The sequence below is a fragment of the Anarhichas minor genome, unplaced genomic scaffold, assembly GCF_050575085.1.
Source record: "Anarhichas minor isolate MPS153535 unplaced genomic scaffold, ASM5057508v1 ptg000024l, whole genome shotgun sequence".
Lineage (NCBI taxonomy): Eukaryota > Metazoa > Chordata > Actinopteri > Perciformes > Anarhichadidae > Anarhichas > Anarhichas minor.
The window spans coordinates 18466789-18488149 of NW_027466470.1; the positions used below are offsets into that span (position 1 = coordinate 18466789).

The window sequence follows — 21361 nt, forward strand, 5'->3', positions numbered from 1 at the left end:
ACCGCTGCTGCTGGAGCAGGATACTGTGCATCCATTACCGAGAGTAATGGGGAAACTTTACATTCAGTTAAAGCAGAGAAATCTCTGCGGCGCATTCACTCAGTCTTTGAAACGTATATCGAAATTGCAATTTTTTACAGAAAATCTAATTGTCCCTTTTTTCTTTAACGTTTTGTCTCCAGGGATTTTCCGCAGAAGATGGCGTCAGCGCTGTCTGAAAACCCAGCCTCTGTGATTCACTCCCTCAACCTGGCTCACAACACGCTCGACAACCAAGGTGCCGGCTTGACCTCCGTGAACCCTCTCTCTCTCTCTCTCCCTCTCTCTCTCTCTCTCCCTCCTACTGCCGTCTCTGTCGGGGCACCGCTCTTTGTTCTGTCACTTTGCTGCCGCTTTTGTTCGCTCTCAAAGAATTCCAAATCAATGTCTCATCGCAGGAACCCCTTACTTTCTGTTCCTCTCCTCTTCTCTCTCTCTCATCTATCTCTCATGCCACGTCTATGCGTGGTCCTCCTCTTTAGAGAAATGCTTTTCATTTTTCAGTCTCGCCCACATGGCGGCTCACAAACGGAACCTCTTTTTATACGGTTACACCACACACGCACGTACAGAAACTTACGTTTTAATTTTCTGTGCTTTAGTCAATATTGACCACTATACAGCGTTCTCCCTCCTTGTGCCTTTTTCCCAGTTGTACAACAGAAAGAAACCAGTGTGTACGTGTGTTTGTGTGCCGGCGCCAGGCTTGCACGGCAGTATCGCTCATTAGTTAATTTTCTGTACGCCAGTCTGACACATGTCACTTCCACTCGCTTCAATACATTCTTTGTGCTCACCCATGCCACCCAGTGTGTGTGTATTGACAGTGTGCAGACTTCATCGTGACACAAAAGTGCTTCAGCCTTAACCACCATCACAACAATCCCCATAATCACAGTAAAGAATGGCCTTCAGCGCTTACAATGTGTTTTTTTTTTTTACTCCTTAAATGCTAGTAAGAGTTCTTTACACACACATTGCTGCCATAACCAGGAAACCAAAAAAGCATTTCATTTTCAATAAAGTTAAGTCGAGGATTCAGGGATCATTTATTGTCATTATGCAACACAGGGATTCAGTTGTAGCCCGTTTTCAACACGATAAACAGAAAAACAGTAGGACATTCCTGTTGTGCAATGTAAACCGCAGCAATAAAACCATATTCTATCATATTATTATCAATATTCATGGCAGCAGTGTGTTTAATGAAATGGCTGAGCTGAAGCGAGGTGTGTTTTTATGGGTTTGTTGCTGCACCGGGCATGTGGGAGGAAGTGAGATGGTTAGTATGTTGGTGGGATGTTGTTTAGCTTTACTATACATGTGGGTATATAGCTATATGTGTGCTTTGGGGGCGATGTATTGAGAGAGGTTTTAATTTTGGCTTGGTAAGTGGTGAAGCTCTGTGTGGGCTCATAACTGTAAAAGTGGATGAGTGCAGGGCTAAGTACAAATAATTTTCATTATTGATTATGTCAGCTATTTCCTTGATTAGTTCATTCCTCGTCTGGTCTGTAAAATGTGTCCCGGAGCCCAGCGTGGTGTCTTGTTCTGTCCGACAACATTCCAAAATCGAAAGATTCACTTTTAATGCAGAATACTATTTAGATTAAAAAGGGCCGATGACCAATCATCAAAATAGTTGCCAATTTATTTACTGTTAATCAACTTATCAGTCAATCAAAACATAGTTTTTGTGTGATTTAAATGAGGCCTTTATCTTCTCTTCCTCTCTTTGTCCCCGTCCCCCCCCCCCCCCCTCTCCTCAAACCAGGAGTCTCCAACCTCATCCAACAAGTGTGTCGCCTCAACAAGGGACTGCGCCTCCTCAACCTCTCCAAGACCTCGCTGTCCTCCAAAGGTACGAGTGCTCCTCTCAGGCACAGCAGCCTCTAGTGGCTGACCCTGCACACAAACACTTAATGAATGTCTAATTACATTTTGGGGCTGGTGCTGAAATACAGTGTCTTGCTCAAAGACACTTCATCCAAATGCGTTTTTTTTTGGGCTAGTTTTTAACTCTCATGCATGTACTGTAAGACCATCTACCAAATGATAATCAGGTCACAATCATAAGCAGTTGATCTGTTTCCCACTGTCCCAGTTCTGTTGCTTTTATCCCAGACAACACAGCACGAGTGTTGCAGCAGAGTCAAAGGGATCATATTGTTGCAGATGTAAATCCATACATTAATAGCTGCATTATAATATCATTTTTGGTCATTATAGCGCATGTTGTGGAATTTTTGATCTATTACTCCATTCATGGGTGATGGTGTTCTCTGAATCATCTGATTAAGCTCATATAATGGTTTGAATTCTTACTGAGTTGCAGTAGAGTAGCACACTGCCCTAAAGAAATCTAACACAGCAACTAAATATCTGGACAAAATGAAGTTAAGCTCAGGACAGGAATGATTATGCCGTGGATGGTAACATTGTTTTTGTGAGAATACAGTACGAATGGGATTTTGATTGAATAAATCACTATTTTAAGGTTGGATTAGGTTATTTTTCCTGATCGAAGCATCCGTCACACGTGATTTGTTCAAAGATCGTTTGGAATATGAAAATCAGACAAGTTCTGTTTTCACAGTTTCTGGATATGATAAATGGTGTCAACAAAAACTCAACATACACCAAAGGTGTTCTGTGCTTTTAGAGGAGAGTACACTGCACTCTGGTTTGGTGATATCTGGGCTCTTGAAGCCACTATCACATTTATTGCACCGTCTGTCTCTGGGAGGATTATACAAAGCAGTATCTGCTTTTTATAGGTTCTATGGGAGTATTTTGAGGGCTAAAATAACCAGCCCGAAGTGGCATAAAACAGAGGCATTACAACCTCTCTATCTGTTACCCCCCCTCCCTCCCTCCTCTGCCTCTGTAGTGACTGCTCTCTGCCTTTGGTAAGGCTGAGGAGGCGTTGAAACATAATTATTGTGTACATGCCCAACACAACAACCACGATTGTGTACTTTATCAATGGGAAAACCACACTGGGGGGATTCCGGAGGAATGCGGTGATGGTGCTGACCTTGAATGGTGGGTGCAGGTATGACTTTGCAGGGGCTGAGCATTTTTTTTGTTGAATATTTATAGATCTCTTTGCCTCTCCCCTCTGTCTCCGAAACACCTACACACATGCCGACACAAGCTCTCACACACACACACACACACACACACACACACACACACACACACACACACACACACACACACACACACACACACACACGTCTCCGAGATGTAATCAGACATGCAAATAGGCCCGATACATCACCCTTGCTCCCACACACTTGACATTGTCACACGGACCGGATGGCTCCTAAAAGGCTGATGGATAGATGAAGTGGGGGATTAGACGCCCTGTCTCCTCTTCCCCTCATTTCGCTCCTAATCGCTACAAATTAGGGATGAAGAGCTTAGCGCCTTGCCAGCTTCAGTAGCTTCTCTCTCCCCAACACTTGAGAGCAGGAAAAAGTCACTTCCTACAACTGCTGTCTGTAATCGATGATGCAGCGTCGAGTGAATAGCAGAGAAGATTAACGGCGGTTGTAGACTTTTTATTTTTTATATATTTGTTGCCGCTGCCAGACATTTCTCCCGTGTTTCGTGTCTATATTTAATCCTCAACTTGCCACGGCGTGCTGTGCTTTGCATCAGTCTTGCAGGGTGAGGATTTTAATGAGGGGTTCCATTGGGCCCGGGGGTGTAATTGTGTTGTGATCTGATTTGAGAGAGTAATTTTCTTTTGTTTTGGCTTTCAGGGTCCACTTGGATGCTGGGAAAAAAAGTTGCTGGCTTCCCCCAAAAGCTTATTTGATACTAACCTGCCATATGAGCTCACTAGTCTCTGTTCAATTATTTTTTTTCCCCACACAGCTTGCCCATCCTCTTTCATTATGGAGTTTTGTATTCATTAGTTGCTAATAAGTTACGTCCAGAGCTTTAAATTGGCCCAGTGGGGGAAAAAAAGATGATTGTAAGATTATTAAATGACTCGAAGATGCATTTATCCAAACTCCTGATCCCTACCTCTCCATTTCTTCCTCTGGGTCCCCCCCCCCGTTAGGTGTGGTTACTCTGTCCCAGGCGTTGTGTTCAAGTGACGACTACTCCAATTCTCTGCTGCATCTGGATCTCAGCAAAAACCCCGGGGTTCTGTCCGGAGAAGATGCCACGGTGAGGGACACACACACACACACAGGAATAATTATTATACTAAGTGTGTCTTCATCCACCTGTTTAATGCACATTTCTGGTTTCCGTGAAACAAAACTTGGAGTGAATATGCCGGATATTCGATAAAATAATTCATGACGTACATTTAAAAAAAAATTAAATAAAAATAAGTGAAATTTGCTTGAGCTGAACCATCAGTTCTGTGTGGAGCGATGAGGAGACTAACCTTCCTAAATACTACACATCTACGTATTTCCATCATGGCTGTATTTGAGGTTTGACTGACGCTCTTCTGCAGTAGTTTAATGGAACACGACAGAAGAATTTACACCACCAGGACGGACACATTCGTAGTTTGTGCATAAAACCAGTGGATAGAAACATTTAGATGGAAAGCTGAGCGCTGTTTTACAACAATTAAATCATGGTTGAATTTAATGTGGCAACAGAAAAATACCGTTTAATGTCAAATTGAAAACCGATTAGTACAAAGTAATCTAAATGAATAACAAATATAAAATACATGGCTGCACAGGTATTGACCCCATTCTTCTTTGCCCAACTCGAGCTCTGTCGTGTTGCACAGGGATTGTGACCGAATGGCATTTTCAAATCCAGCCACAAATTCTGGATTGGATCAAACTGTGGACTCAGCCACTCCAGGACATTGAATTTGTTGTTTTTACCTGCGGAGCTTTTGCTTTACGCTTGTTTGCTGGGAAAAACATTTCTTTTTTTAAAGCCTGCATCAGGTTTTATCCAGGATATATATATATATATTTTTGTTCTTTCCTGCATTCATTTTACCCTCACAAGCCTTCCTGGACCTCCTGCAGAGAAGCGTCCCCACAGCATGATGCTTCCCACTGGGGATGCTGCAGTGTGTTTATGATGATATGATGGGTAAAAAGCTCTTATGCGACCACAGAAGCCCCCTTCCAGCTGACTTCAGTCTCCCACCTGCCTTCTGACAAACCGCCTAGATTTCGTGTGAGTTTTTTTTTCCCAGGGTGCTTTTCTCTTTGCCACCGTAAAGCTGCGGCAGGTGAAGCACCGTGGCTACCTGTTGGTGTCTGCACAGTCTCTCCAATCGGTGCCGCTAAAGACTGGAGCTCCTTCAGACCCTTTCTGTACACTTCAACTCAGTTTCTGAGGACATCCTACTCCAGGCAGATTCTCAGCTGTGCCATGAGCCTTCTGCTTCTTAATGATTGCTTTAACTGTCCTTCAAGGGATGTTCAGGGGCTGAATTTCTGTCTGTAATTCATAGGGCTGCACCGACTAGTTCAAAGCTTCGAAGCTTCATTCATATATTTTATTTGCATGTCTAATCCTTCTGTTTAAACCCAGTATTTCTTCACAGTTGCAGATAAAGATTAAGGTGACGTGGCCTTATAACTTTTTTTGAGCGCGAACACAAGAGTGCTTCGTGTGCAGCCGCTCCGAGCGCTTCTTTTTTGAAAATCTTTGAACTTTTCAGAGAGACGCTGGTGTCGTCACTGTGGATGAAGCGCTCCTCAGGGCCTTCCTGCCAGGAGACACCGCTATATGGACTCTCGGCATTAGCTTTATACCATGTGTAGGATCGTTTCCGACTTGTGCGATCCAAATATTTCCAATATCTCCAGAGCATGGTTAAGTCCAAAAGTCAGAATTTATTGAAAACAGATAGACTTCCCAAATCCACCACATGTTTTTATCTCACAAAGTCTCCGGCTTCAGTCCTTATTTATTGGTGTAAAACAACATTTTCACTGAGAAAGGATTTGGTCTCCTACTTGCCGCACGCACCTGTATTAACGGGCCGGTCTAGCCGCAATCTAATAGGACCATCAATTTAAATTATACAACCACAATAACAAAGGCTTTTTCCATTTTGTTCAGGGTGATGATGTCATAGAATATGACAAAAGACGTTCAAAGCTTCATTTGAAAACCTCAATATTAGTTTTGAATATATATGACGTTTGATACAGTCCTAGTAATTCATCCTGGATCTCCCTTTGACGTGAAAGAGTCTTTTTCTGTTGAACGGTGTCAAAACAGCCACATTAAATCGACTCTGCTGCAAAACATGAAAACACCCACAAGGGTCGATGAATATGTTTTATTTATAAGCACTGTATACACACACATGTATGTATGTATATGTCTCACATTCATCCTGTTCTTCCCGTGCAGAACCTCTACCTGTTCCTGGCCCAGCCCAACTGCCTGGTCCACTTGGACCTGTCTGGGACAGACTGCACCGTGGACTCGGTTTGTACTCATTGTCTCTGTGACGGTCACTATCCCACCCATCCCCGTCTGATCTCATCTCTTGGATGGGATTCAGGCCAGGAAACAGAAGGGGGGGGGGGGGGGGGGGTAGCGTCCTGAATATGAATGGCCCACCACACAAAAACAATGTTACCTCAGTAGACTCCCAGTCTGTCTTAGAGCTCATCTGTGCGTAATGTCTTGGGTGGTGGTAAGAGCACTTAGAAGGCTCTACAATAGAAATGTATAGCCTCTTGTGATGCATTGTATGACGAGCACACAGGAGCCTTTGGTTCATGCGTTTGTTCACATCTTTGTCCCTTCAGAAGGATGACTTTGTCTGTGTTGTTGGTGTGTCTGCAGCCATACTAACGGCTGAGAGGATCTCTCAAAGAATTTAGTCACCGCGCTTGAATTTTGTCTGCCCCTGCTGGTTACCGCTGAGATGGCAGTTCTTTCCGGTTCAGTGTTAATATACAAGACTCGGTGGAAATATGTTGAAAGTTACAACCAAGCACACAAGGTTTCTTTTAGTGTCTGTGTCCCCTCTGGAAGATGTAGAGGTTTGTGAATAGTGCTGGCCGAATAGGGGAGGTCACGTTCCGTGTTAATGTCCCGTCGCTCTGCTGCTTTGTCGGTGCTGCATTGCTGCTGACAGGATCACCTGCGATAGAACAGACATAAATATCTTATTTCATTGTGTTCCCTGCTGCTGAGAGGTCAGCTAGAGAGCTACCGAGACTTGTGCTGTAGCTCTCCGACGCTCAGCAGGACCGCTGCTTGCTGACATGGAGGAACTCCACACTCGCCACATCGCCGTGATGCGTCCTCATATCACAAATCAAGCATACTTGCTGGTCTGCAGGTTTTAGACCGACACTTTCACCTACTTGATTTAACCCCATTGCTGATTCAGTACAGTGTTCCTCTCAGTGGTGGGATGCAACTTAAGAACATTTATCCAGTAGTGTACTTAAGATAGCTTTGAGGTACTTGTGCTTTACTATTTCCTTATCATGCTTGTACTCCACTATATTTTAGAGGGACATTTTGCACTTTTTACTCTAACACATACTCTATATCCACAGCTGTAGTTTCTACTTGCCATATTTTAATTATTTAATAGAAAATATATAATTGTGTGCTAACTTCAGTGACAAAGACGATTTTGTTTCCTGTGACCGCCTCACAATAAAAGCCACCCTGTGTTTCGCCAGGTGCTGGGAGCTAGCAGCAGCAGTAAGAAATCTCCTGTTAGCATTAGCAGCACTCTGCTACAGCTCTTACACAGCTGTAGCAGAGTGAACAGTGAAAGAGTGAGGCTGATATCGCTTAGATGAAATTACAATCAGTAATGTGGGATTACATGCATCATATGTGAAGGAAATGTTGATCCAGCGTGGAAATGGCGGACTCCGCCACTTACAAGACAACTACCATATAAAGAGGTAATTATAGAATGTAAATCATAAAATAGTATAAAAAACATGGTGCTTTAAAGGTGCAGCCAGAGGTTTTCATACACGGCCACACAACACAATTCCAGCCAATCAGCAACAGGCGTTTGTGCTTGTTTACAGGACAAGGGAAAAGGCAACACATGTAAGAAGAGAGGGGGACGGTAAATATCATCAATCTTTCTCCAGAATTGCAAACTCCACCTTAAGTCAAGGATCCGAATACTTCTTATACTTACTTTTACCACAATGCTTTGCACTTTACTGCGCGTGTGTTTGCTTTCTTTCCTCGCTGCACTTCACTCGAGCAGTTTTAAACCCCAAGGAGCTGGCAGCTTGTCAGGCAGGAATCAGTTTCAGGAGGAAGTAGTCCACCCCGTGAAACTAATCCTCCTTCCTCCCCGTAAATGTGGGCCATCAATTCTGTATTGAATTATGTGCATGAGTGGAAGTCCTTGCATCTATTCTGCTTTCTTTGCAAGTTCTCGAACTTGGTCTCCCCTTATTTCTCCTTTAAAAATCCCCTTGAGACTGAAGGAGTGCTCTCTGTGATGGCTGCTTCATGACCTGCTTTGTCGTTCATCCTTTTAGAGAGGAACTGTCTGCGGGAGAATCTGTCTTTTTTAGTGTTGGGCTGTTGGATTGAATTATTAATAAGCTCCTGTTTTTAATCTGCGTTGATGTACCGACACCAGTCGATTAGTCAATTTCCGTGATGGATCACACTGCCAGGGGGGGGAAAATGGATTTGTTCCGATAGTTTAAACTCTCGCAAGCAGTGAGATGCTGCTAAAAGTCTTGCAAGAAATTGGTTTTTGATGCCGATCATATTTGCCTAGAGCTCTCTCCTGTCCAGCAAACGCGCATATCTCATCTTTATTTCAAGATTAAATGGATCACAGTCAGATTCCTGTATATTCAATTTTTGGTGCTTTGCAGAAGCTTGTAGTTTGACATCGAGCCATATCTTCATAAGACGAGAGCTTGATTGGATATGCACTTTGATGGAAGGTAGGTGGATGGCTGTAGAGCTGCATGATGTCACATTGATCTTATAACAAGGGGACATTTGATTGACACGGCACAATTCATTTCCTATGCAGGTTTTCATTCATTTTATTTATTTAGCTGGTTTGGTTTCAGCTTGATTCTGATTCAGTGTAATAGAATTACTCGTGTTATTGCCCGTTTGGTCGCACTGTCGGGAATTGGTAGACTTTCTCTGACTGATGAGCGCTTCTCGTACACACTTTGAAAGATTGGTGGAAACACAGCGTCTGCTGTTCGTTCAGCTGCTAGAGCTAAAGGGCATTAACCCTCCCCTCTCTCCCCAAATTTCAGATTTGTGATATTGGGCTATAAAAATATAATGGAATTGAGTAAAAGCTACTTTCCACCAGTGTACACAGCTAATCCCAAAGTGTAAGCATCAAGTCGATGACTCCCCGATCCAAATCCTGTGATCCTCCGGTTCTCCTCAGATCCTCCGGTTCTCCTCAGATCCTCTTCTTCTTCTCTTTTAGTCGTTCCACAGAGCCGAGTGGAAACATTTGGCGATGATGCTTTCAGAAATTACGCTCTAAGCAGCTGGAACAGCCTTGCAGAGGATCTGAGAGGAGCTGAAAATATTGATATTTTTATACATGAACTGAAAACCCATCTTTCTAGTCTGGCTTTTATGCAGTGTTTTATAGTCTTTGTGGTTTTATTATTTGTGCTTATTCAATTATCATTTTTTAAATCTTTTTTGCTCTACTTTGTGTTGTCAACATTTCACTGTTGATCATTATAATGTAGCTTCTATTTTATCACATTTTACTACTTTTAACATCCTAAGTTTTATCAATTGCTTGTAAAGCACCTTAAAGTTAATTTGACTCCCACTGAAACTGATGCACCACAATTGAGCCTCTCAGAGAGAAGCACACTTTTAAGTGCCTTGCTCAAGTGCACGCAGTAATAATGTGGCATCTTAGTTGGCACTCACAGCAGATAATGACGAAGCAGTTTTGTTTTGATCTGCAGAAAGTGCCATTTCAGAGAATATAACTTTCACCTCAGATGGTTCCATGTTACTTGTCTGTCACACTCTGTTGTGTGTGTGTGGCTGTATAAACTTTATGACAAAGGTTGTATTATTGTATAAACCCAAACCATATGGTACGAAAAGGATGAAACAAATCCTAAAACAACTGCTTTGTCCTGATTTGACCAGCAGTAACATCTCATTTGTGATATATATATTTTTTTTTTTTTCACGCACCAATTTGCAGAGTCGGACTTCTATGAAATCCTATTATTTAATGCCGTGTCTAATGCTAGCATGATGCATTTAGGGACCTTTTTATTGAAGAGGCTTCTGCCAAGAAGGACATACAGCAGCATCATTCTTTTTAGTGTGTTCAAATTGCATTTGTGTCAGCTTTAATCATTTGTGCAGCGCTCCAGAGCCAAGATAACCGTTCTACAACACACTCCCATTCTGCTGTAGTGAACATCTCGTTCATCACTGTGTCTCTGTCTCTCCTGTTTCTCTGCCAGCTGTTTGGGTCCTTGCTGCGAGGCTGCTGCGCTGACCTCTCCTACCTGAACCTCTCCAAGAACTCCTTCTCTCACAGGTGGGCGTTCACCTCGGGTGTAAATCCCCGTTAAGGTTTCTCTCCCCGTAAAGAAAGAACTTCGTTTTTCTTCCTTCTGACTCAGCCAAGCGGCTCTGGAGGAGCGGAGCATCCTCATTTATTTTCTGCTGTAGATTAGTGTTTAGCCCTAGACCTCACTGATGTAATTAGCGTGCACGCTCGGCTCGCCCCCTTAATTTGTTCTGGCTCGCAGTATGTGTGTATATATATATATTTATTTATTTATTTTTGTGTGTGTGCAGAATGTGTTCCCGTCTGTTTTTAATGTACACATGTCTCTGTTTGCTAACAAGTTTTCCATCTGTCAAGCACTTGTTTCTGTGCCCACAAGTCTTTTTTTTTTTTCGTGAAGTGTGTGTGTGTGTGTGTGTTTTTGTGTTGTTTACCGCGCTAGCGGCTCCGGCTCTCATCATGTCGTGTCCCCCAGGAGCCCAGGAGCTCCCCTGCTCAGCATATTGCATTACAGAATTACTGAGGAAGAAGTTGGTGAAAAATGAGGCTAATTTTAGAAGGGAATCATTGTTCCAGTCCCCAGGCTCCCACGCCTGCATCTCTCTCTCTCTCTCTCTTTGTCACTCGGCCCGTTTCTTTGTATCTGCTGCATCTCCCAATCCATCTTTTACTTTTTGCATCCGTCTGGCTGCACCTCTTGTTCTCCTCTCCACCAGTCTCCCTTCATTCTTTATTTTTTATGATGGGAGCTCTTGCTGGAGCTCTTGACCACACGGCTCTTTCATGATTAAGAGGAAGATTGAATTTCCCAGCATTCCACGCTCCTTTTACTGGACACATCCTCGCTCCATCTATCTTCTCTGTCTGGTTTTTATCTCTCCCTTTTCCATGGCTGTTTTCTCCTCTCTTATCCCTCGCTTCTTGCTTACTGCCTCCCTCACTCAATCATCTTGTTTACTTCCTTTTCTCCCCCTCTTTCCTTTCTCCTCTTCCTCTCTCCTTATCACTCCTCCTCCCTCTTCACATCCTCCAACTTTCATCCCCTTTACCGCTGCTCTTTCTCCTCGCATCCTCCCTCCTCTTCCCTTCTGCCTCCCTCCCTCCCTCCACAGTTCATCCCACCTCTTGCCGGCCGTGGGTCTTCTGCTATTAAATACTCTCCGGCTCAGTGCTGCGGGCAGACGGCCGCCATGTTGTGTTGACAACACAGAGCCACGGAGCTGAACCGGGCTGATAACCGCCCGGCTGCTGCTCATGAATATGGAACAGGCTGCCTCAGACCCCTCCATCTCTCACACACACACACACACACACACACACACACACACACACACACACACACACACACATAGAAGTAGTGCTTTCGAGCAGTTCATGTAGATCCAGCTACACACGTACACGTGTGGTAACAAATTGCTGATGCAGCTCCATGGAGAGCGTTTAGTGCTACAGACAGTGACACTATCTACTTATGCGACAGAGGCCTTTTCTGTATCAGCGGCGTCCTGACAGGCTGGTATGCTAATCGTTACACATGGGTCAAAGAGGAGCTGGCGTTCCACGCACTGGGAGGTTATCACAATAGCAATGACGGCAGCTTGTAATGCAGCTGCCGGGTTTTCCCCTCACTACTTTCTTAATGTCTTCATCTTGCTTATTTTTTTGTGCCTCCTACCATTGCTCACTCCCTTATGACCTTTTCCATTTTCTACCCTTCATAACTTGATTTTCTCCTGCTTTTTTTTTTTCCCTTGTCTCTGAGTCCCATTTTCTTTTATTCCTTTTCCTCTCGTTGCATTCCGTTTCATCTTTAAACCAAGCTAACGTGGTTTTGTCGGAGCATTATGAGAGACGTCATCGGGGCTGGTGTTATTGTCGATAGTCTCTTTAACAGTGCAATCATAACAGTCCGTGTACAGCGGTGGTTTTGGACAATGAGGGCTTCCGCTCACAGGTGCAATATGCACAAAGGAATGTGGTGAAGCGGAAACAGAAACTGGTGGGGTGTAGTGATTTCTTTTCATTGTATTCTCAGCCAGTCACATTACTGCTCTCATACCAATTAAACAGCTGCTCCAAACACATGGGCACGCAAGAAAGTTGGCTCGGTAATCGGAGAGGAGACGGCGGAGCAGCTCTTCAGTTGTGATGTCCTAGAGGTTCAGACATGACACAAATCTGCTGCTGACGACAGGTGATGTGTTGTTTTACACTGAACGGAGGTGTTGGAAGTCAGGCCATGATGTGGGCTTTTATTCTGAAGGCAACTCTCTGTGGATGTAACCTATAATAAATAAGATTAAATGATGATGATGATGAATACAAAAGGGCACATTTTCTGAGAAAGAATTTTGTGTCACAACTGGAAAAAATGTGCAGTTGAATCATTTGATATTTAAGTATCTTAAGTCGGGTCTTGAGTCATGGTGCGTATTTGTACGGGAGCAAGATGAAGCAGCTGAAGTGTCGGTTAAAGGAGGCACTGGTTGATGTACCACGAAGCGAGTTTAACACACCCAGGGTTTCTTTTGGCCGTCTGGCTTAAAGTCTACTGTCAGCAGAGCGGCATATTTTACAAACAAAGGGAAAACTATAATGTTAAGACAAATATGAAGAAGTTAAACCCTTAATCAAGTCTAAAAGTAACAGTTTAAACTGCCAAATGCAGGAAGGAGCTGCCAAGAGAAGCGCAGACTGTGTGAATGAGTAAATTAAGAGATTTATATCGCTGCCCATCGAGAGCTGGAGTAGAGCCGACTATAATCACATAAGTTAATGTGTTGCTTAGATGTATTCTTCTAGAATAGAAGATACTTTATTCATCCCCTTGTGGAAATAGTCAACACACTCAAATGAAGCTCGTAGTTAGGAGCTTATTTGAAGTGTCAGCAGGATTTAGAGGAGTAAAGGTCACTATCTCTGTGCTGTAACATACTGTACCAATCATCCTCGCATACATACAGAAATAGACTCCACAAACAGTGAGCTCATTTATCTCGCCCCACTAGCGGCGTTGCTTTAGCGTAATGTCTGTTTGTTGCTCCAGACTCAACAACTATTGGATGGATTGTCGTGGGACTTTGCTGAATATTGTCACTTTTCAGTTTCAACTTTGTCCAATACTTTTTATGACAAACTACCTGCAAAACTGAACAGCATTCCCATCAGCTGCTGTTGTACTTTGTGTTTATCGTTATTTTACAACTGTTGAGACGCTAACATGCTAGATAAAGAAAGGGAACATATGGTGAACATTACACCTGCTAGAAGTCCGTATCCCCCCATTGTCGTTGTGAGCGTGTAGCTCGAAGCGTTGTGGAGCCGCCGGCGTGGCGTTTCTTTTCTTAATTACTCCATTACTCTATGATGCGTGGCTTTGTTTGTGAAAGAGAACGAGCAACGATCAACCATCTGGTGTGAATTGGTTCTGTGGCAGAAGAAAATGAGTTTGTTCAAAGTAAAGAAAACACGTTTTTTTTTCCCGCGTTTGCAGACATTTCGACACGTCGTGGCAGGAAAACGCACAGCTGTAGCTCATAACGACCGCGTTCCATTTCTAGAGCGGAGCCCTCATTAGCGGAATTAGTTCCACCTGTGCTTTTCCTGCCTCCATCAGTCAAACTGTCAGCCGCGGGAAAAAAAGGTCGACATGAAACGCCGTAGAATAATTGTACATAAGTGGTTCTCTGTCTTCTTTTGCCGCTCTTAGATTTTCTGAAGAAAGTCACTTTTGCATCGTATATGAATAACTAAAATGAGTCGTATTAAACATTCTATTCAAAGTGCCTCGTCACAAACGACCGTACTTGTTGTTTATCGGGATGATGGTGGGAAACAAAACAATAAAAGGCTTTCTGTGCCGCACAAGTAAACAACACATCAGCTGAGGACAGGTAGCGGGTAATCTTTTCTTGAAAAACAAACCTCTGAAAGAAGAATTCATCCATCGCCCCCACACCTCCTCCCTCCCTCCCTTTCTCCCGCCGTCTCCCTCATCCTCCCCTGTGGTGAATTATTTGCGCCGCGAGGGGCTGAAATGGCAGATTGGCTGCTTTGACAAGTTCTAAACGTGGATCGTAACCAGTGTACTAACCCCGAGAATGCAGACGACCGGCCTCCTCATGTATCGCTGCTCTCGGAGGGATGTTGTACACACACACACGCACTGTGTCCTTCCCCCCCGATGAAAGGCTAATGCGCTGTATATGCCGAGCAGATGGTTGAATAATTGGTCAGCGTTACCTTTTTAAACTGTTGGCAGTTAATTAATGCCAACTTCACCTTTTCAGTGTCTGCTTGATATAATACTGACCTAAATGTCACCTGCCGGCATCTGTCTACTCTCCCCTTCTTCCCCTCCCTTTTTTCTCTCGCTCTTTTGACAGCTCTCTTCTCATCTGCCGCAAAATCTCTGTCACTTTCTGTCAGCGTTTCAGCTCCCTCTGTCATCCGCCGCCTTGTCTCGGTCGCTGTCCTTATCGGCTCCCATCATCTGTTCACCTCCTTTCCCTTTCTGTCCGTCCAACTGCCTCATTGATCGCGCTCCATCTTTTATGTCCCGCTCTTCCCTTCCACTCCTACACACTTTCCAAATCCTATCTTTTGTTTCTGTCCTCTGTTCTTTTCCAGGAAAGCGAGAGATTCTCTGCCAACTTTCCGCCAGTTCTTCAGCTCCGCATTCAGCCTGACCCACGTCAGCCTGGCCTCCGTGAAAGTCCCTCCTGATTCACTGAGGTGAGTTACTGCGCTCCTCTTGTTTCTTTATTTACGTGCCTCCTCGTCTCCGCCCTGCTAAATAATACCCTGACATAAATCTCAGCGGGCCATCTTGAAGGATGTCTCAATTCCTAAAAATGCTTCTCGAGGAGATGCTGCCTCGACCCCTCTCTCCTCGTCTCTCTCCTTCCTTGCCTCCTTCACCGCACCTCAGGTCGGAGGGACTAAGACGCGAGGAGGCAAGGAGGCGAGGATTTAGAGGGACCTTTGAAAGATGCTGTGTATGATGCAAATCAACTGCAAACAGACGATAAGGGAGCATCTGTACATCTTACAGTAACCTCCGTTCAGTTTGACCCCTTTTGCATTTGTCATCCTGTATATGAATAATTATAATTTCATACAGCAAAAAAAAAAAGAATACTATTCATATGCAAATGCGCCCAAAATGTGTTAAAGATGTTATCCCCCAAACAACCTTGGGAGGTAACAACAGATGCATATGGCCATGCTACTTACAAAATCCATCTCTTGGAGATATGAATAAATAAATGCAAAATGAACAAATCAATCCGAGAAGCGCATCAAAACAAACCTTCGAGAAGGTTTTTTTAAAGGCCAGTTTGGTTAGAGGAAGTGACCTGTGAAAAGTAAATTAGAAAAAAAAAAAAATGTAATTCAGTGCCAGGTGCAATTGTCACGAAGGTACCAAAGCCCCGTCTCAAACCAGAAGCATGTTCAGTCCACATCCAAAGGGAGTCAAGGGACATATCCAAGTGTAAAGAATCCAGCATTGGATGTGACGTTCCTGGTGTGGTCGTGTCATGAATATTCCACTGATGGTGATCAGCCTTGACTAGTGTGTCACCCTCTGTGACAGCCTATTGGCAAACTGTGGCTTCTTCTTTATTCAGAGAACCTCTAGACAGAATGAACACGCTGAGCTGGCAAAGTATGCTGCGATAAAAGCCAAGTGGATGCACCGAGACACACGTCAGACTATATTAAGCTGATGTATTGTGAGAAAGACGACTAAAGTCACTATTGTGGAAGCGAAAACAAAGTATGTCGCTGTGTGATACGTTAAATGAATAGGAAGTGACGGATGAAGTCAGATACAGATCTTACTAGATGCTGTCTAAGGCTATATTTAGGTATTATGAGAATGTTGGAAACAAATGTGTTGCTCACAAAAAACATTTTATTGAATAGTAACAAAACATCTTTCATCATTTCTATCATGAATTTGTCACGTACGTAGGAGTAAATGAAATGTAATAAGCCCATTAATAAATTAAATGCTGTATGTGAGCCAATGTGGAGGCGTAGGAGACATGTTGCTTCTCAGGTTACAGCTGCGCGCTCACATAAATGTGGAGATGTGTTCAGCAATGAAGAAGGTTCATGATATAAGTAGTTTGTACGGCGACTCATGTAGCCCATTATTTCTAACCGCTCAGCTCTTCGAGTGCGTTCCCGGCTGTTGTTAACTGATGCCGCCTCTCTGTGTCAACAAGCATTTGTGCTGCTGACGATATTTTGTCAAAACTTGAATATGGTGAGGAATAAACTGTGGCCACTCGTGCTAAAAATATGCCCACTCGTGATGCTGTGAGGCGCTTTAGTTTAAAGCACTGTCTAAATCACACCCAGCTAGGATCACTGCTGAAGCCCTTTTCCATTTTATATCCAAACCTTTTGCAAACAGTTACAGAAGAGACTCTTAAAATAAAATATTTTTTTATTGTGTCAGGCTTGAACACTAAAATAGCTCGTACCATACGGAGTGCAGTTTGCATCCAAACCGTCGGTGAGATTCAATCGTCAAGGCTTCAAGCGTTTGTCCTCGGCGGTGGACGGTTATGCTGGTCGACTGGCCTTCAATAAGAGGACACAGATTGAAGCCCCCGTATTGGCTGGCGTCCGCCCCGCTGACGTGTCTTTGTGCAGGACTCTGTATCCCGACCAGCTTCGGGAGATCTGACTGTAGCTAAACCAGGCTGAAAGAGCCAAACAAAAAGCGTGTTTCCCTCAGAGAATAGACGGAGTGCTGCTACATTACAGTCTCTGTTAGGTGCGTAGCCCGCTGTTAGCTGCTCCTAGCCAAGAAACACAATCAATAGCGGAGTAAACAAAGCAAACTCCCAACAACAAATAGAGATGATTGCGCGCCGCATGATGGATCTCAGCCAAACTGGACGGAGCGGACTCCCCACTTAGCACTCCTCCTCATTACCTCCTCATGGTGCATAACTCTTAAATGTGTATTCGTTGCACGAGATCAACCTCCAGCCGAACCTTGATGTGCAAATAGAGTCTTCCTTTTGTTTCCAGCTGGGCTGCGTGCATGAGCAACAATTGGCCACTTCCCCAGAATAAATATTGAAGATTTAGTTTTTGTTGTGTTTTTTTTTAGCTACTCCTCTGTAAGTCCTTTGAAGATGGCTCTAAAACTTTTAGGTGTGCAGAGGAGAACGTGGAGCAGGATGGGGGGGCGGAGGATCTGCTCAGGCTGCTAGAGGGAGGAAAAGAAGCAATTGGATTTATGTGGGATTGATCTTTTTCTCTGTCATTTTCGCCTTGCCTCTTTCCATTAATTGCCCTTTGTTTCTCCTCCTTTTCTTCTTATCCACCTATCTTTCTGCTCTCTCCACTCTCTCCTTATCTGATTTTCCCTTAATCTCTCCCCCCTCTCTCTCTCTCTTCTTTTTCCCTACGCTCCGTCTCTCTCTCTCTCTCTCTCTCTCTCTCTCTCTCTCTTCCCATCCTACCCTGCCTGTGTTTTCCTTCAGGGCTCTGTTCCTAGGTCTGTCCAATAACCCTCATATCTCTGATTTACACCTGGACATCAGCAGCTGTGAGGTATGCTCTGTTAGTCTGTGCTGTAAGTGCACTCGCTCATCTTCGTCATAGATAGGCGCTCGTGGCTATCCCGTCACATCTCACTCCACTCCGTCTTCCTCCCACAGTTGAGGTCAGCCGGCGCCGGGGTGATTCAGGAGCTGTTTCCTCGAGTTTCATGCGTGGGGACTTTAGACATCTCTGATAACGGTGAGACACACACACACACACACACACACACACACACACACACACACACACACACACACACACACACATAAAATAGACTCAGGCTTAATCTGAATTAGAGTTTCAGATTAAGGCACATTGCAGTGTTTGAAACCCTGTTGATCTATAGTGGTCTGGATACCGGCTTGTGCAGTTTTTCATTTTAAATGCATCTTTATGGAACAGACGTAGTGAATCAACCGTTTAAATTAAAGGGGAACTGCACAGATTTTCCACATGAAGTTCAGTCAGCTCATCCTGTGATAGCAGTCTGCGGTTATCTCGGATTTAAGTTAATTTAACATTTTTAACAGAAAGCCTGGGCTCTTAAAACCGCTATTAAAAAGCTAAAAAGCTTGGCGACACAAGCTAAAAAGAAAGCTTACCGAATTGCATTTTGGGAATTGTAGGATCCAGCTTTTTGGAGCTTGGCCCATTCCACAAACTAAATACGGATATCTGCCTCTGCCTCTACCGCACAGAACAGCAACATTCTGCCCACGGCTCCCTACAGACAACCATCATATAATCTTGCTGTCAAAATCTTATGAGTATTGGAATAATGTTCAAAATAACGTTTCATAGCAAAAGATGTCCTCAACATGTTTGATCTGATTGTTTGAAAGTAACGAATGACCAGATTAAAGAGGGATCCAACTTCTATTCAAACTCTCCCTCTCAAGGTACATGGAAAATGAAAAAGAGGTCCGACAACGATTGTCGTATATAGAACACACGTTGGTCTTATAATAGTTATTCTCTATACTACAAGTGTAGTATAGAGACTTTCTATACTACAACTTTCCAACAACCTTCGACGCTTAACCAGCCCTGCTCTGTCGTGTCACAGTTTCCTGTCATTGACACGAGAATGAACTCGCTTTTTTATTTAAACACAGATATTTTTGCTCTCTTTTAAGTCTTTTTGTTGCTGAAATATCTCGCCGTGGTAACCACTTCCCGTTAGCAGCATCCTCCATCCTTGAGCTTTTGAGAATGTGAGTGGGTGGGAGGGTAATTAGGAGTATTTTAGCATTTCAGTGGGCAATGCGATTTAGTTCTAAAACAGACCACGAGATGAAAAAAAATGAAATGTTAGCACCTGGCGGAGTAAATGATGAGTCACTGGTGTGACAGCCCAGCAATGTGTGTAGTAAAAACATGTATTTTTTTCAGTTTGATATGAAAGTTATCCTCTCATCTTGGTTTTGTTAAATATTAAAGGGATAGTTTGGATTTTTAGAATTGGGCTTATATGTATCTATGCTCTCTGGTGAATCCACACTAACCCTTTAAAACAACAATTGTCTGCGAGGTAAAATCCCTGTTTTTGTCAAAGGAGTCTAATGGCTTTGAAGAGAGCATGGATGGATATAACGGCTTCGGACCCGTTGGAAGTGGGTTTTTACAGATGTTACGGAGAGCACAGTATTCCTGGCGTTGCACTCGTACTCCAGTGAAGTGTGTGTGTTGTGTTGTGTTGTGTGCAGGTTTGGATGCTGACTTGCTGGCTGTCATCCCAGCGTTCTCGCGGCACCCCTCCCTCAAACACCTGATGCTGGGGAAGAACTTCAACATCAAGGGCAGGTACGGACCATGCGGGGGACCAGCGGTACAGATGGTTGCGAAGTGGATCCTGATGATGAATGCTTTCCTCTTCTCTCCGCCTCCTCAGGGTGCTGGATGAGACTCTGCAGAAACTGGTTCATTTGGTGCAAGAGGAAGAGTGTGTGAGTTGGATTGTTATGTAACATATTGTACACAAATCCTCAGCGGCGTTCCGCGCAGATGCACGCCTACGCACACGTACGCCTCGTGGATTTGTAGCCGCACGCACGAACGAACACACACTTGTCACCGTTTAAATTCCCGTGTCCTCATTCATGTGCATTTAAGCGCAGTTTCCCCACCTGCCACACACAAGGTGCGAACACGCACACGATGTCGCGTTGTCTATGGAGCCCCCGCACAAGATTCATTTGGTCTCGGTGTATTCGCGAGGCTCCCGGGGCTCCCTCTGCTCTCCGCTCTGCAAATCCAGCATGACAAGTTGCTTACTCAATTATTTACCACTGTTGATGGCGATAGCTCACAACAATGCTCTCTCGCGCTCAGTACGGTGGGATGTATGTGTGCAAGCACACTAACAGAAGCACAGATGTGGGTCAAAGTTTAAAGGAAGTACAACAAGGTACTGTTAGTTAAGTCGCCCGGTGAGTGATGACAACACGGACATCAGAAGCATCTGTGTGTGTGTGTGTGTGTGTGTGTGTGTGTGTGTGTGTGTGTGTGTGCGTCCTGCACAGATTTGATCCAGGGCTCCATGATAACACTTCAGTACATGAGTCACAGGAGGCTGCGAGCATCGAAAGTGAGAAAATGGGAACAAACCAAGAGATGGTTAGCTTAGCTTAGCTTAGAAAAAAGACTGGAAGCAGAGGGAAAGAGCGAGCCTGGCTCTGTCCGAGGGTAACACAATCCACCAATCTCTAAAGCTCATTAGATAACATTCTATTTAGTTTGTTTAAGTTGTACGAAGCCAATTCCTGCTTGTTTTTGATTCTTTATTCTAACCTAAGCTAACCAGCCGCTAGCTCCAGCTTCATACTAGGCATACAGACATGAGTGGGATAGCGTTTTTTTTGTTTGAAACGTATCATGGACTACAATTCCTGTTTCCATAAGAACTTAACATGATTGGTTATGGGAGACTTGATGAATATGTTGGTTCTCATCTTAAAAACTTTTGTAAATTCAAAAAAACGTGATTAGACTTTAATTTCACTGAAAAACTTGTTTTTTGAAATCATGTTTTAAACCAATTTGAACATGATTAGTATTATTTAAGACATGCAGCTTAGGTTATTTGGAGACTCGAAATTGCCCGTAGGTGTGAATGTGAGCGTGAATGTTTGTCTGTCTCTATATGTGCCCTGCGATGAACTGGCGACCTGTCCAGGGTGTACCCTGCCTTCGCCCAATGTTAGCTGGGATCGGCTCCAGCGCCCCGCGACCCTCAACAGGATAAGCGGTTTGGATAATGGA

The 21361-nt window shown here is 43.9% G+C and overlaps 1 protein-coding gene across 1 annotated transcript in view; it reads left to right on the forward strand.

Annotated features, from left to right (window-relative positions):
• Positions 1-21361, forward strand: part of carmil3 (capping protein regulator and myosin 1 linker 3) — a 67215-nt gene that overhangs the window by 23926 nt on the left and 21928 nt on the right. The window contains exons 11-20 of the mRNA XM_076097964.1: positions 183-277; positions 1814-1900; positions 4115-4224; positions 6406-6483; positions 10482-10558; positions 15161-15265; positions 18040-18109; positions 18217-18298; positions 19807-19903; positions 19992-20046. Coding sequence (XP_075954079.1) covers positions 183-277; positions 1814-1900; positions 4115-4224; positions 6406-6483; positions 10482-10558; positions 15161-15265; positions 18040-18109; positions 18217-18298; positions 19807-19903; positions 19992-20046 — 856 coding nt within the window. The remainder of the gene's footprint in view (positions 1-182; positions 278-1813; positions 1901-4114; positions 4225-6405; positions 6484-10481; positions 10559-15160; positions 15266-18039; positions 18110-18216; positions 18299-19806; positions 19904-19991; positions 20047-21361) is intronic.